This window comes from Myotis nattereri, assembly GCF_964212035.1.
Source record: "Myotis nattereri genome assembly, chromosome: 6".
Taxonomy (NCBI): domain Eukaryota; kingdom Metazoa; phylum Chordata; class Mammalia; order Chiroptera; family Vespertilionidae; genus Myotis; species Myotis nattereri.
The window spans coordinates 69,529,256-69,543,148 of record NC_138081.1 but is presented as its reverse complement, the minus strand read 5'-3'; the positions used below and the strand labels follow the sequence as shown (position 1 = coordinate 69,543,148).

General features: G+C 41.4%; 1 protein-coding gene across 3 annotated transcripts in view; it reads right to left on the bottom strand.

The window, feature by feature from the left end:
- EPM2A (EPM2A glucan phosphatase, laforin) overlaps nt 1–13,893 on the bottom strand; it is a gene marked incomplete at both ends in the record, with an annotated part of 290,693 nt that overhangs the window by 223,114 nt on the left and 53,686 nt on the right. For 2 of the 3 annotated variants that reach the window (XR_013996164.1, XM_081094313.1), the window contains one exon: nt 11,721–11,971. Coding sequence is in view for 2 of the 3 variants with exons in the window: in XM_081094313.1 (XP_080950439.1) it covers nt 11,721–11,971 (251 nt within the window). Of the gene's footprint in view, nt 1–11,720; nt 11,972–13,893 lie in introns of those variants that run through there. The other variant, XM_081094314.1, reaches the window with a different exon arrangement.

Sequence of the window (13,893 nt, the reverse complement as noted above, 5' to 3'; positions counted from 1 at the left end):
GTTTTTATGTGTAGAGTGAAGAAGTTGTTCTAGAAATTATCTCTTAGGATCCCTCCCAGTTAAAAAGCTAAAAGTTATATGATTCTAAATACACTGTCATATTTCAAACCACTAACAATATCTATTAAGCAATTTAAATGCGAATAAAAAAGGCCATCGGGGTAAATTTGAGGATGTGGGGAGAAATTTTATTAAAACATATAGGATGGAAATTTGTCAATTATTTGATTTTTATCCAACAGAATTATGAATAATAAAATGTTTGACAGAGTTAAATCAGATAAAGTATTTATGCTCTTTTGGGGCCATGAAGAAAAATCCCTACAATGTGTGTATATTTTTTTAAACTTATCATTTTAGGAAATAAAGTAGTTTGTACTTCTTGGGAATTTGAGAAATGTTATTATGTCTGCTGGATAATATTACTGTATACAAAGTTTTGAAAATTTCCTTTAGGAATTTACTATAAGACTGAAAAAATATAATATACATTTGGGCATATTGGACCATTTAGGATGCTCCCTTTAACAAATTTCACTCCTGGTAAAAAACAAATCATATGCATATTTGAATGATTCAGCATTAGCTTTCACCCTGATCTTATAATGTAAATTTTATATTGAATCCACAAAGTGCAACTATTGGGAAATATAACCCAGACACAGTAGAATATCTTGAAATATTCTATTCAACATGAAATAATATTTTTCTCATGCAGAGAACTTTCCCCATTTAGTTTTATTACCATCTTCAAAGTAAATAATTCATGAACATTAATTTACTGAAAATGTACAGTATTTAGTGTCATTTGCTCCAGAGCCTGAGAATAATTTTCATAAATCAAATAGTTCTTAAGATGTTCCAAAGAACATAAAAGAAAGGGAAGGCAATTTGAGAAAAATGAGTAAAAGAGAAGAGCTCTTTTATTTCTCATAATCTCGTGTAAAATATATCCCTTAATGAACAACATTACTTCCTTTTGGAAAAATAGAATAAAGCATATTACATGGAACACCTTCCAAGCCATAGAAGTATGTCAATGGCTTGCTAGAAGATCTCAATTTGACAAACACAAAAGAGGACCACTGGTCTCTAAAGATCACCTAGACCAGTGGTCGGCAAACTGCGGCTCCCGAGCCACATGCGGCTCTTTGGCCCCTTGAGTGTGGCTCTTTCACAAAATACCACGTGCTGGCGCGCACGTACAGTGCGACTGAAACTTCGTGGCCCATGCGCAAAAGTCGATATTTTGTGGAAGAGCCACACTCAAGGGGCCAAAGAGCTGCATGTGGCTCGCGAGCTGCAGTTTGCTGACCACTGACCCAGACCATCATAGTATCAGACATTTCACTGCTTGAGATTCACTCTTAGGAGATCTTTGCAGTGTATAAGCAGGTCCCTTTTTTGTTGTCTAATTTTGGGGAGAGCACTAAATATACCAAACTTCTAATATTCAATCATGTTGCCTCTAGAGCTTAAAATACAGCCATTGCCCAACCATGAAAATAAGTCACAAGTAGGAAGGAAGACCAGATAATTGGGGACAGGAGAAGAGATGGCTTATACCTGAGTAGGACAAGCCTGGGAACCAGAGTGAAGCTTCCTTGACATTCATTCTCAGACTTATTGGCATTACTGGGGTGGGGAGAGGGAAGGAAGGAATGCAGCAGGATAATCGGTGCTTAAAAGAGCAAGAGGATACCAAAAATTACATTTATAATTATACCAGAGACAGACTATACTTTTTATGGGTTGAAGCTGATCAAAATACAAAATAAAAGGTACCTGGGACTGGCTATAACCTGGGGTGGGGCAGGGAGGGAAGCAGGACAGATAAAAGGGAAAAACATGAAACAAATGAAGTTACTTTAACAGTAAGGTGGGAGGGCAGAATGAAGACTGCACAGGAGGTGAAAATGACAGTAGTGTGTGGCTTGTAATGGGAGAGAGAGGATGGCACAGCTGCTCTGACTGACAAGGGGGCAGTGCCGCGCTATGGAGGGAGACATATCGCTGGTCCTGCACCTTCAGCTGACATGCGATCCCCATCCCAACCTGCCCTATGTTCAAGATAATATAAATCAAGAGGGTGAGCAGGCAAAAAAGAAGTTACATTGGTTTTTCAAAGTGCTCCCTATCATGTGGGGTCAACACTTACTAGTACTGTTTTAACCTTTGCTGCTCCTCTCCTGTCCTTAATATTTGTCACTACACTGCCTAGTGGTTGGGCACTGGGCTAATGGTTTCTGAGTGCGTGGGAAGCCAGGGCACAGGATTCAAAAATAGTTTTATATACATACTAGAGGCCCGGTGCATGAAATTCGTGCATGGGAAGGGGGGGGTCCCTTAGCCCGGCCTGCACCCTCTCCAATCCAAGATCCTTCTCATAATCCGGAACCACTGGCTCCTAACTGCTCACCTGCCTGCCTGCTTGATCACCCCTAACTGCCTCTGCCTGCCTGCCTGATCGCCCCTAATCTCTCTGCCTGCCCACCTGATCGCACCTAACTGCTCTCCCCTGCCAATCTGATGGCCCTAACTGCTCTCCCCTGCTGACCTATCACCCTAACTGCCTATCTGCTCTCCCCTCCTGGCCTGATCCCCCTAACTGCCTATCTTCTCTCCCCTCCTGGCCTGATCCTCCTAACTGCCTATCTGCTCTCCCATCCTGGCCTGATCCCCCTAACTACCACCTTCTCCCTTCTGCCTTCTCCCGTGGCGCTGGCCTTCTCACCTTCTCCCTTCTCCCACGGCACCGGCCTTCTCACTTCTCCCTTCTGCCTGTTTGTGCACAGCGTTGGCCTTCTCACCTTCTCCCTTCTGCGTGCTTGTGGGCGGCACCAGCCTTTTCACCTTCTCCCTTCTGCCTTCTCCCGTGGCACTGGCCTTCTCACCTCCTCCCTTCTGCCTGCTCCCACCCGCTGCTTACCCTCCAGTCGCCTCAGGCTAGTCCCACCTTTTCCCGGCACCTCCCCACTTCCGCCCCATCTCCAGAGCAATGCCCCACAGCACACATAGGAGCTAATAAAAAGCTAGTATGCTAATGGTCCAGTCATGACCTGTTACAGCGTCCCAGCTAATTTGCATATTACCTTTTTATATATATATAGATATACTGAAGCATGCATGCACATACACTGTCTAAAGCAGTGATGGCGAACCTATGACACACGTGTCAGAAGTGACACGCGAATTCACTTTTTTGGTTGATTTTTCTTTGTTAAATGGCATTTAAATATATAAAATAAATATCAAAAATGTAAGTCTTTGTTTTACTGTGGTTGCAAATATCAAAAAATTTCTATTTATGTGACACGGCACCAGAGTTAAGTTAGGGTTTTTCAAAATGCTGACACGCCGAGCTCAAAAGGTTCGCCATCACTGGTCTAAAGCTTGAAGAATCAGAATTACACTTAAGAACTATTTCATTAATGCCCTTTTCAAGTTGTCTTCTTTGTAAAATCACTTGCTTTCTGCGTGCACTCACGTTACCACTTACATTTGCTTCACACATATCATCTCATAAACAGTTCAAGATCTTGGTGAATAAAAGGAAATGTTCATGTTACCTCTTTAGTTGGTCACCTCTCTTCTCCAGTGGTACTAAAGAAGAAAACAACATAATCAACCCATTTTTAAAACAGCAGACTACAAAAGAAGTGCTTCTTCGAGAGCCCATTTAAGTGTGATGTATTTGCAGAGAGCCATATACAGTCTAAAGAAATACTAGTAGATACAAGTACATCACAGAGAAAATGGCGAAAAAAAGAGATGCTCTCAGAATGAGCATCTAATGCCAGCTCCCATCATGAGCTAAGTACCTCCACTTCAGGGTAGGCAACAAATATCTAATTAACACAAATATCTAACTCTGTTTATCTGAACAAGCAGCAAATTATGTCAAAGGGAAGAAATTAAACAGCAGTGAAAATAGGAGGAAAACTACTCAGGAGACAATTGGAGAAATGTGATCACATTCACAAGTATCCTTCTCTCTAATGTGCTTGGCTAAGACATCCTCACAGCAAAGAGCTCTTGTTCTGTGAAACAGTAAAAGGAAGTTCTTCCAATGGGAAAAGAGAGGATGGTATTCGTGCAGAAGACTAGGTAATTAATAAGATCCTGGTATGTCTATTATGCTTGCCTTAGTAGTGCTCTGAATCAAAAAATCTAATCTCCTTCTATGCTTGGGTCAAAGTTAAAATAAAAATAAATAAGTGAGCCCAGCCAGTGTTACTCAGTGGTTGAGCATCAACTCATGCCCCAAGAGGTCACTGTTTCGATTCCCAGTCAGGGCACATGCCCTGGTTGCAGACTTGACCCCCAAGTGAGTGGTGTGCAAGAGGCAGCCAATCGATGTTTTCTCTCAATGTTTTCTCTCAACTCCCATCCTTATCCCTTCCTCTCTCTAAAAAAAAAAAAAAATCAGTAAGAACATACTTAAAATAAATAAGTGATCAGGACTTCACCAGTCAATATACCTAATCTAATATGCCCCATAGAACTGTTAGCCAATCATCTAGAACTGAGTCCAAGAATCATCAAATTTAAATTTCTTTTACTGACATCAGATCAAATTTTTGCCAGACAAGTTTTAAAGTGAAATCTTCATGGAGAATTCTGAATAAAAATCTTACACGGAAAGTACATGGAGAAGATAATGTCCCAATCAGGACAGTTACATGAATTCTAAATGATTTCAGGGGCTGACTCCTGTGGCAAAGATGGCCTCTTCTCTCCTGCAGGCTATGACCTTCCTTCTCCTTTAAAGTTCTTCTCATTGGAGAGCAATCCACAGCTCACCTCATTTGGCCCCTGATGAGTTATTCCAGAATTTTCGGCACACAATGTGAAAACCCCTGATTAGCTACAGGAGGTTTACACTTCTTTATTTATGCTGTGCATTCTCTTTACCCTTATTCCAGAATTTTCGGCACACAATGTGAAAACCCCTGAATAGCTACAGGAGGTTTACACTTCTTTATTTATGCTGTGCATTCTCTTTACCCTACCTTTTCCAACAATACTTGGAAGTGGCAAGAGCCAACTGAGCATTCAGTTTTCTCCTTGAGCACTGTAACACTTTCGTTCCCACCTCCAATGTCCTTTGGCTACCTTGGTAAATGCTAATTTGCATATTTTGATGTTCAAAGGAAAAGAAGAAATGGAAAGTTAACATGATCAATAATTAGAAGCATAGGTGATTAATTATGAAAACTTTGGAAGGTACCTTAGAAGTTGTAAGGTCAAATCTTATATCCAGTAATTAATCCTCTTTAAAACATTTTTTGGAGGAGTTTTTTCAACTTCTGTTTTAAAATCATTTAGTGGCAGGCAGGAGGCTCACTATCTAAAAAAAACAATTGGTTTTACCATTTTCCAACTCTATTTGTAAATTTCTTTCTTAAAGCAAGATGAACGCTACCACCCTATAACTTCTAACCATGTGCAAGGTAATCATCTTATTTATACGTCAGTCCTTCAAATAGTTAGAGTGCTATTTCTTTCCATAGTCTTCTTTTATCCAAGCAAATATTCCTATGCTCTCTTCTATATATTTTGATAATTACATCCACTCAACAAAGCCACTATGATTACTAAATGAGTGAAAGTCCCATATGATACCTGGAAGATAGTAAGCACTTGCACAATTATTCAAAAGATGAAATTACTAGTACAAAAAGCTCTCTGGGTTTTGTTTTCTCCATCTATACTTTGGGGAAAAATAGATACTCTCTTTGGAAAACTGACTAATCTACAAAGGTCAATATCCTACTTCAAACCTGTTTACTGAAATAAAGATAATCCTTCAATAGAATATTGTTCAGAGCAAAAGTTTTGCATTATACTTTGTGGGCTCAAGAACTGAGCACTCTATTTATATGTGTGTGAGTGTGTGTTAATAAATCACCCTATCATTTTTGTTAGCCTTTTTAGCAGCAAGAGCAAGTGGTTGGCTCATTTAAATAACCTAGATTGTTTTCACTTGAACTATTACTAAACCCAGCCTCTCTTTATTTTTATTTTTTTGCAAAATATCTTATTGGTAACATTTCAGTTAAGAGCTGTGGAAAGACTCCTGACTAAAATGTAAATTTCCCTTCTCCTCGATTCCCTTTATCCTCTAGTTATCTATAACAATAAAAACATAATATGCTAATTAGACCTGACGACCTTCCAGACCAGGGGTGGGCAAACTTTTTGACTCAAGGGCCACAATGGGTTCTTAAACTGGACCGGAGGGCCAGAACAAAAGCATGGATGGAGTGTTTGTGTGAACTAATATAAATTCAAAGTAAACATCATTACATAAAAGGGTCCGGTCTTTTTTTTTTTTTTAGTTTTATTCATTTCAAATGGCTGGATCCGGCCCGCAGGCCGTAGTTTGCCCATGGCTGTTCCAGACGAAGCCGGGGCTGTGAGGGAAGCTTGGGTCCCGCTGTGAGGGAAGCTTGGGTCCCGGATGCCAGAGGGAAGCCGGTGCCGGCAGCCGGGGGAAGGAAGGCCTACTCTTACATGAATTTCGTGCATTGGGCCTCTAGTAAAAAATAAAAATCAAAAAGTATGTATCATAGGTCAAACAGTTCTCTGTTATTCAAAAGAAAAGAGACTACTAAGGGATAAAATATATTCTGTACTAACAGCAAATATTTTTGTGAAAGTAATTCCTAGAGGAATAATATTGACTAATGCTTCAATTTAAACTAGGAATTTGCTAATAGACACTTTAAAAACGCCCTGCAAAATAGAATTGTCTTATATGAATTGTTTTTCATCATGCATATCCAGAACTATTTAAATACAAAAAATAAAAAATTTTCCTTAAAGGACTCCAATTACTGCTTGCCAGTGATATATGCAAGGTTCTTCTATCTAATTGGTTTACATATGTAATGATCCAGTATCTTCCAGAGTGTCACCTCCATTTTCTAATCATCAGCTTAATTTATTAAAATGATCAGCTTAATGTGTTAAAAATACTCAAAAATTTTGTGTACAGAAATATGATTCATTTAAAGTACTGAGTTAAATTTGTATTATATTTCGAGAAAACAATATACTATAAATAGGGAAAAATTAAAAGTTGGTGTTAACTTCAAAAGGGAATACTGCTAATGTAATAACAATACTATCAGGTGCACAATTGTCTCTGGAACAGAGAATTCCACTGTTCAGACATCTGAAATGTAACAGGTCAGCAGGTCTGCCTAATCTTTTAGCTGTGAGTTTTATTTATGACTTTGTGAGGCCTGCAGTTGTTTATATGCTCAACAAAACATATGGAAGGGAAATCTGGACATACACAACAAATCATAGGAAAAATCTACAAACCAAGGAATGCCAAAGATTGCCAGCCAACCACCGGAAAGTAGGTGAAAGGCCTGGGCAGATTCTCCCTCCCATCCCTCAGAAGGAATCAATCCCGTTGATACTGTGACCTTGCTTCCAAAACTGTGAAACAATAAATTTCTGTTGCTTAAGCGGCCAGACTGTGGTACTTTCTTACAGCTGCCCTAGCCAACTAATACATGCAGTATGCCCAGAGTATATACAGAATGGTTCATTAGGAGCTTATTCTATCAAACCAAGAGTGAAACTTACTTGTCTCAAAGTAAGTTCACGGTTCTATGCCTCTGGTGTTCTTATCTATAAAATAGGGATAATAATAATATCTATCTCCTAGTATTGTTGGGAAGATTAAATCAGCTGATATAGCAAAGCCCTTAGAGAACAGCCCATGGAACGTGTATGCTGTCAATAATTATCAGCTATTCTTGACCTTCACTCACTGAACTACATACGCCAGACTCTATGATAGGTTCTCCAGGTATATCACCAGACAAAACAGATACAAACTTGTACCTTTATGAAGTTCACAGTGTGGTGAGAGAATGCAGACAATAAAACAAATAAACAAATGATGCAATATATTAGCCAGTAATAAGTTCCATGAAGGGAAATAAAGCAAAAAATGAAACAAGGGCTGAGGTTGGGAATGGCAATTCTTGGTAGGCGGTCTAGAATGGCATCCATGAATAAGGTATGGGAGTGAGCCATGTGCATACCTGGAAAAGAGCCATCCAGGCAGAGAGAAGAGCAAGTGCCAGCGCCTGAAGCAGGAGCCTGCCTGCAGTTCTCAATGAGCAAGACGACCAGTGTGGCTGGAGCAGGGTGAGGCAGAGGGCAGTAGGAGATGAGTCAGAGACCTAACAGAGGACCAGGTTGTGCAGGTCCTTGAAGGGCTTTGGCTGTCACCCTGAGTGACATGGCGGGTCACTGGAGACACTGGGCACAGGAGTGACATGACCCATGCATTTTTATAGGTTCTCCCTGGCCCGTGTGTAATAGGAGATAGGATCCTGGTAGGGGCAGGGAGACAGAAGGACAGAAACAGGGAGACCAGTTAGGAGGCTATTTCTGAAGCTCAGTCTGGAGATTACTAACCAAGCTCTAACAGGGTTGTTCTATGGAGTAGGTAAAACATAGACTACACATATTTTGACAGGAGAGGTAACAGATTTTCCTGTTGGAGTAAATGTGAATTCTGAAAGGAAGGAGTTAAGAATGAACATCTGGAAGCTGAGATTTGGAAACTGGACAACCAGAAGTATGGAAGTATGTGTCCGTTACCTGAACTGGGGAAGACTTTGGGAGAAATGGGTTAGGGAAGGAAAGAACAAAGTATTGTTCTGGCTGTTCCACCTCTCTGCCTTCTTATCTTGCCATTATGATTGTTTTAATGAGAGGTAGCTTCATCAGTCCTTTCCTCTCTCTTCTTAGTTCCATCTCCTCTCAGCTTTCTTTCTTTTTTCCTAGAAGATAATAAATCAATGCACAGCACACCCTCCTATTCAGTCAGCTCATTACACCAAGCTGTCCTTTTCTACTGCAGTGAGTATTTAGTACAACCTCTGTTCTGGGAACATAACCTTGTCTCTCTCTACCCCTCGGTGTCTACAGGCACACCTTCCTTCTTATAGTATCTTTATAAAAGAAAATGCCTGTTTCTTCTTTTTGAAAATTTCATTTTTCTTTGCTTTGTTTCATTTTAGCCATGTTTCTTCCACTTACTCTGATTTCATTAATCCTCCCACCAATTCTTTCCCACTAACTACACTGCCTTCTCTTATACCCATGAATTCTCCAATTACTTCTCAACACCAAAATAAATCTCCTGACTGAGATTCCCAGTTTGTCCCTTTCCTCTGACCCTTAATTGAAACTCCTTGCTGTACAAGAGTCATGTGATGTCTATGGGTCTTAGTTTGTTCCTTTGAAGAATAAAGGAATAAACTAGATTACAAATAAGAAAACATAGTTTGTTCTACTGGATTGCAGACAAAATTAATAACATTTTTACAAAAAATCCTGCACACAGAGGTCATTTTTAATGCTTTTATTTAGCAAAAGTTCCAGGTTATTTTGAAATACATTAGACATCTATCCATTGAAGACAAGAGAGAGGTTATTCCAAAATATTATTTAATAGCCCTAAAATAATATTGCCTATCAGAGCAAAAAAATCCACCCAAAAAGGTTTTTCTGTAATGGAAATTACATCACTTGACTTCTTAGACCTCTCTCTCTCTCTCTCTCTCTCTCTCTCTCTCTCTCTCTCTCTCTCTCTCACACACACACACACACACACACACTCTCTCTCTCTCTCTCTCACACACACACACACACACACACGAACACTCTAGCACACAAATACATAATTAGTTAGAAATATTTCATTTTTAAGGTTAAATTTCATACAACACATTATTAGTATAAAGGGGTTACTTTAATACAATAGCTATCTCTAGTTCCTTTTAACAAGGGAGCTGGACTTCATATTACTCAATCTTGGTTTATAAATCCAACTATAAAATTGAGGGAGATATGTGTCTTGTCTAGCCCTCTCTGCCCAAATCAAATGCCATCTCCCCTGAGTCCAATAGTCATAAGACATCTTTCTCTCCTCTGAACTCCACTGGGGCTCACCTTATATCCTTCTTACACCCCATACTTCCTAAATCAGACTCTCTCATGTCTGTCAATAAATATTTATGAAAGGAAAGAGGAGCGGAAAAGTAAATAAGCATCAGAGTTTAATAGGGAAAGTATGGGCTTTGAGTCAGACAAACCTAGCTTTGCATCTCATTTCATCTATTTAATCACCATGCATCCTACACAGTTGATTTAGCCTCTCAGGGCCTTAGTTTCCTGGTCTCCATAATGGAGATAACAAAGCCTCGCTCATAGGGTACTAGGAAGATAAAAAGTGGTAAGATGGTTAAACAGCTAGCACATAAGAGGCACCCAACAAAAGTTACATCCCCTCTCCCCATTCTAGCATGGCATTCACAGTTCAATCCTGCATCATAGTTGATTGGACACAGGGCTGCTCCCAGGCTATGAGCTTTGGAAGGCAAAGTCTTATTCATCTTTGTATTTCCTGTAGAGTCTAGGGTAAAGTAGTGAGTTGCAAATTCTGGAGGTGCAGTAACTGCGTACTGTATTCAACTGAGTGTGGACCAGTGTCGTTCTCAAGCTGGGGGACAATGATATATGGATGTGGGCTCTTTGGGCTTTTCTGATAATACAGGGTGGGGCAAAAGTAGGCTTACAGTTGTTCATATGGAAAATAATACAATAATTAATAAATAATAACATAAGAATAAACTGTTTCATGTACTAGGTTTGCCCCACCCTGTATAGTTCCTCTTGTGAGCTACAGCCCAGCCCAGGCCACTTTGGCCTTGAGACAGCCCACCATGTTTTAAAATAGGTTGTTCAAAATATAAGTACTCTCCTAAATTCTTTGGCAACTGATCAGAATGCTGTTCCATTTCTCACGGTAGAAACTGCTGCAGAAAATCAACCTTACTCTGAGATAGAGAAGCTGAATTCACTACAGTTTGCTGGCAAAACAAGTTGTGTTGAAAAAGCACTGAGTCAAATATACTCCAGTTCATCCCTGAATAGCCAGAAGACCTTGGGCAAGCTATCTATGTTCATTGAGTCTCGATCAAATAGAGACATTATAACTCTACTCTGAGTATTACCCAGGGTTGTGGGTAGATAAGGAAGGTGATGCCCTGGAACAGAACAGACTTTGAAGCAGGATGCAAAACAACGTCTAGAAAGCCATCAATTTTGGTCACATTGAGCTCTTACTTTGTCACAATCCAGGCTTCTACCCTTATATCCTTCTTTAGCAATTCACCAGCTCTCATTTTATAATCTCAGTATGAAAGTGTGTGTGTGTGTGTGTACACACACACATACAAGTGATGAAATCTACATAACATCCTATCTTTCTTCTGAATGCCACGTTACAAGGCAGCAAGTGTCATGACTTCGTAATACAACAGATGCAGTGTCTATCACGCAAAGGGCTGGTCCACTTGCCGGCAGCAGGAACTGCACGCCTTCCCTTTCTATCTGACTCTAGAACACTGCACAGCCCAGCCGCTTGTAGCTTTTCTCATGTGTCAGTCATAGCTTCCTTTGTAAAATATTTCAAAGGCGATACAGCTCAACCAAGCGTAACAGAAAGTCAGCCCCAGACTAAAGGAGGCGGGTTGGGGAGAAGCCAGCGATCTGTCTCTTCAGGTGGAATCTTTGTTCCTAGGTCATTGTACTACTGTCACCCCAGCTTCCAAAGGAAATCAGGAGGCGGGGGGGGGGGGGAGTAGATGGGCCACCTACACACTGCATATGGAAGAACGCACCTTCCCAAATTTCTGAAAAAAATCTTCTTGTGCCCGGGCCAATGCGTCTTCATCAATGTAGACCGCTGGCCTTTTGGCCACAAGGAAGTACTGCACCTTCCTCAGCTTCCAGCCCAACACGTAGTGGAGCCAGCCGCACACGGCCGCCGTGGACCGGCCGACCCCGGCGTTGCAGTGAACGTACACGGTGTGCCCATTCTCCAGCAGCGCATGCAGGAGACAGACCGCCTGGGGCAGCATCTGTACCCGGCCTGGGGTGGAGAAAGCACAGCACAGACATGTAAATAATGAAACCCCAACAGCGCCGTCAATAACTCCTCCAGCACCCCATGAAGTCACAGCGCCCTGCCCGATGAGGCAGGGATAACACAGCCTGCTTCATTCCTTTCTTTGAAGGAAAAGGTGAGACACTATCAAATCCTGCTAATAATGGAATGGAGGGTCCCTGCAGAGGCAATGGGCAGCTCTGTCACTTGATTTGGCTGCTCCTTTGAGAGACTTCTGCGTCTACACCTATTTCCCCTAAAAAAAGGTTCACCGTTGCCTGTAGTCAGAAGAGTGGTTTTTATATCTTCTGTTAGCTTACATCCAGCAGAGGTTTAGAGGATTTCAAAGAGGACCTGACAGGTCCTGTCACCTCAATTTCCTTTCATCCAAAAGGATCTTCCAGGTAAATGTAAAACAGAATTAGTCCATCCCGATTAAAGAAGTCAACCTTACTCATTCTACATGTGCAAGTTTCCATTTGTCCAATGAAATGACTAACTTATTAACTGATAAACGTGGGATATTGGATAAATTGTTCATTTATTCTCTCATCGTGCAGTGTGCATTAAAACTAATTCAGTTTTTCCTTTCCTGGGCAATTATGATTATAGTTATTGCAGCTTCATGACTACCTTTTCGATTACAAGATGATTTAGATGTCTTCTTTGCCATGGAGAGAGGGTATGTATGCTCTGCCGAGGCCTGTTGTAAGAGATCCCCCTAAAATCACCACACTCCTGGATGCTGCAGTTTCTTCTGCTTACAGGTTCTCAGTGAAAGATATTTCGTGGATTTGGGGGACGGGTAGAAGAAGGTCAGTGGAAATTACTTCAAAAATGGATGAAAGAGGGAAATACGGAGTTCATGGAAATACAGCTTCATACCTATGATTTGACCTCTCCAGTTACTCTCTGTCCTCAACCATAGAGACACAACATGTGATGTCCTCTGAGGGCTCTCTCACACTGCCAGCCCACTGGAGGACTGGAGAGGTGGGAAACGATTTTACTGCAGATTGCACCGGGGCAGAGAAGTCTCCCAGGAGAGTCACTCAGACTTCCCTCCTTAGCTACACCCTTATAATGCAAGTCCTAAAAGTCCAACACAACACACTGTAGTCAGGCATCAGCACCTGAGAAGGGCAGACATTACCAAAGACCTGGTCATGGCCTGAAGGCCCCCTCAGTTACCACTCTATCCAGGGGGCCTACCTTAGCTTCCAGCTGGGAGACAGGAGCAGAAAACATACATGAAACCAGGACAATATCTAATTTTGTTGCTGGTGCTCTACTAATCCCTCTTACTATGGGGATCTAAAGAGCAGTTTGGAGATGTTTTAACTGGAATTCCTTTAGGCAGGGTATACTCTGCAATTCCGGGGGGCCCCGTCTCTCTTCGTGCTGGCTACCTGGTCCCTAAAGGCATCTAAATTGGAGGCACGCCAGCTCCTACATGTCTTGGGATTTCTCAGAGTCCAAACTGAGCCATAGCTTTGATTGATGTACAGCTCTGTGCTCTGCTCTGCGGTTAGATCTGGGTGGGCCTGCCATGCAGTCAGTTGTTTACAGCACTCTTCCCAGAGGCAGATGAGGCAAGGACAGCTTAAGACCAGAGGCTTTGGCATCTGGCTGGCTGGGTTTGAGTGGCCATGACGGAATGATCTTTTGAAAACCTTTGTGCTTCAGTTTTTTCAGATATAACAGGATAATAATAGTCCCAAACTCACTGTTGCTAAGAGGTGGTTGTAAAGGAGCTACTGCCTGCTCAGTGCTTAGAACAGCACATGGTGGGAGAAAGGTAGAAAGAGCTGCCATCTAGCAGCTCCTGCTGGCCCCCATGCTGTCAATCTATCAAACTCCCAGTCTGTCCCTGCCCCCCACCCGCCTGGTCATGCTCTGCCTACACC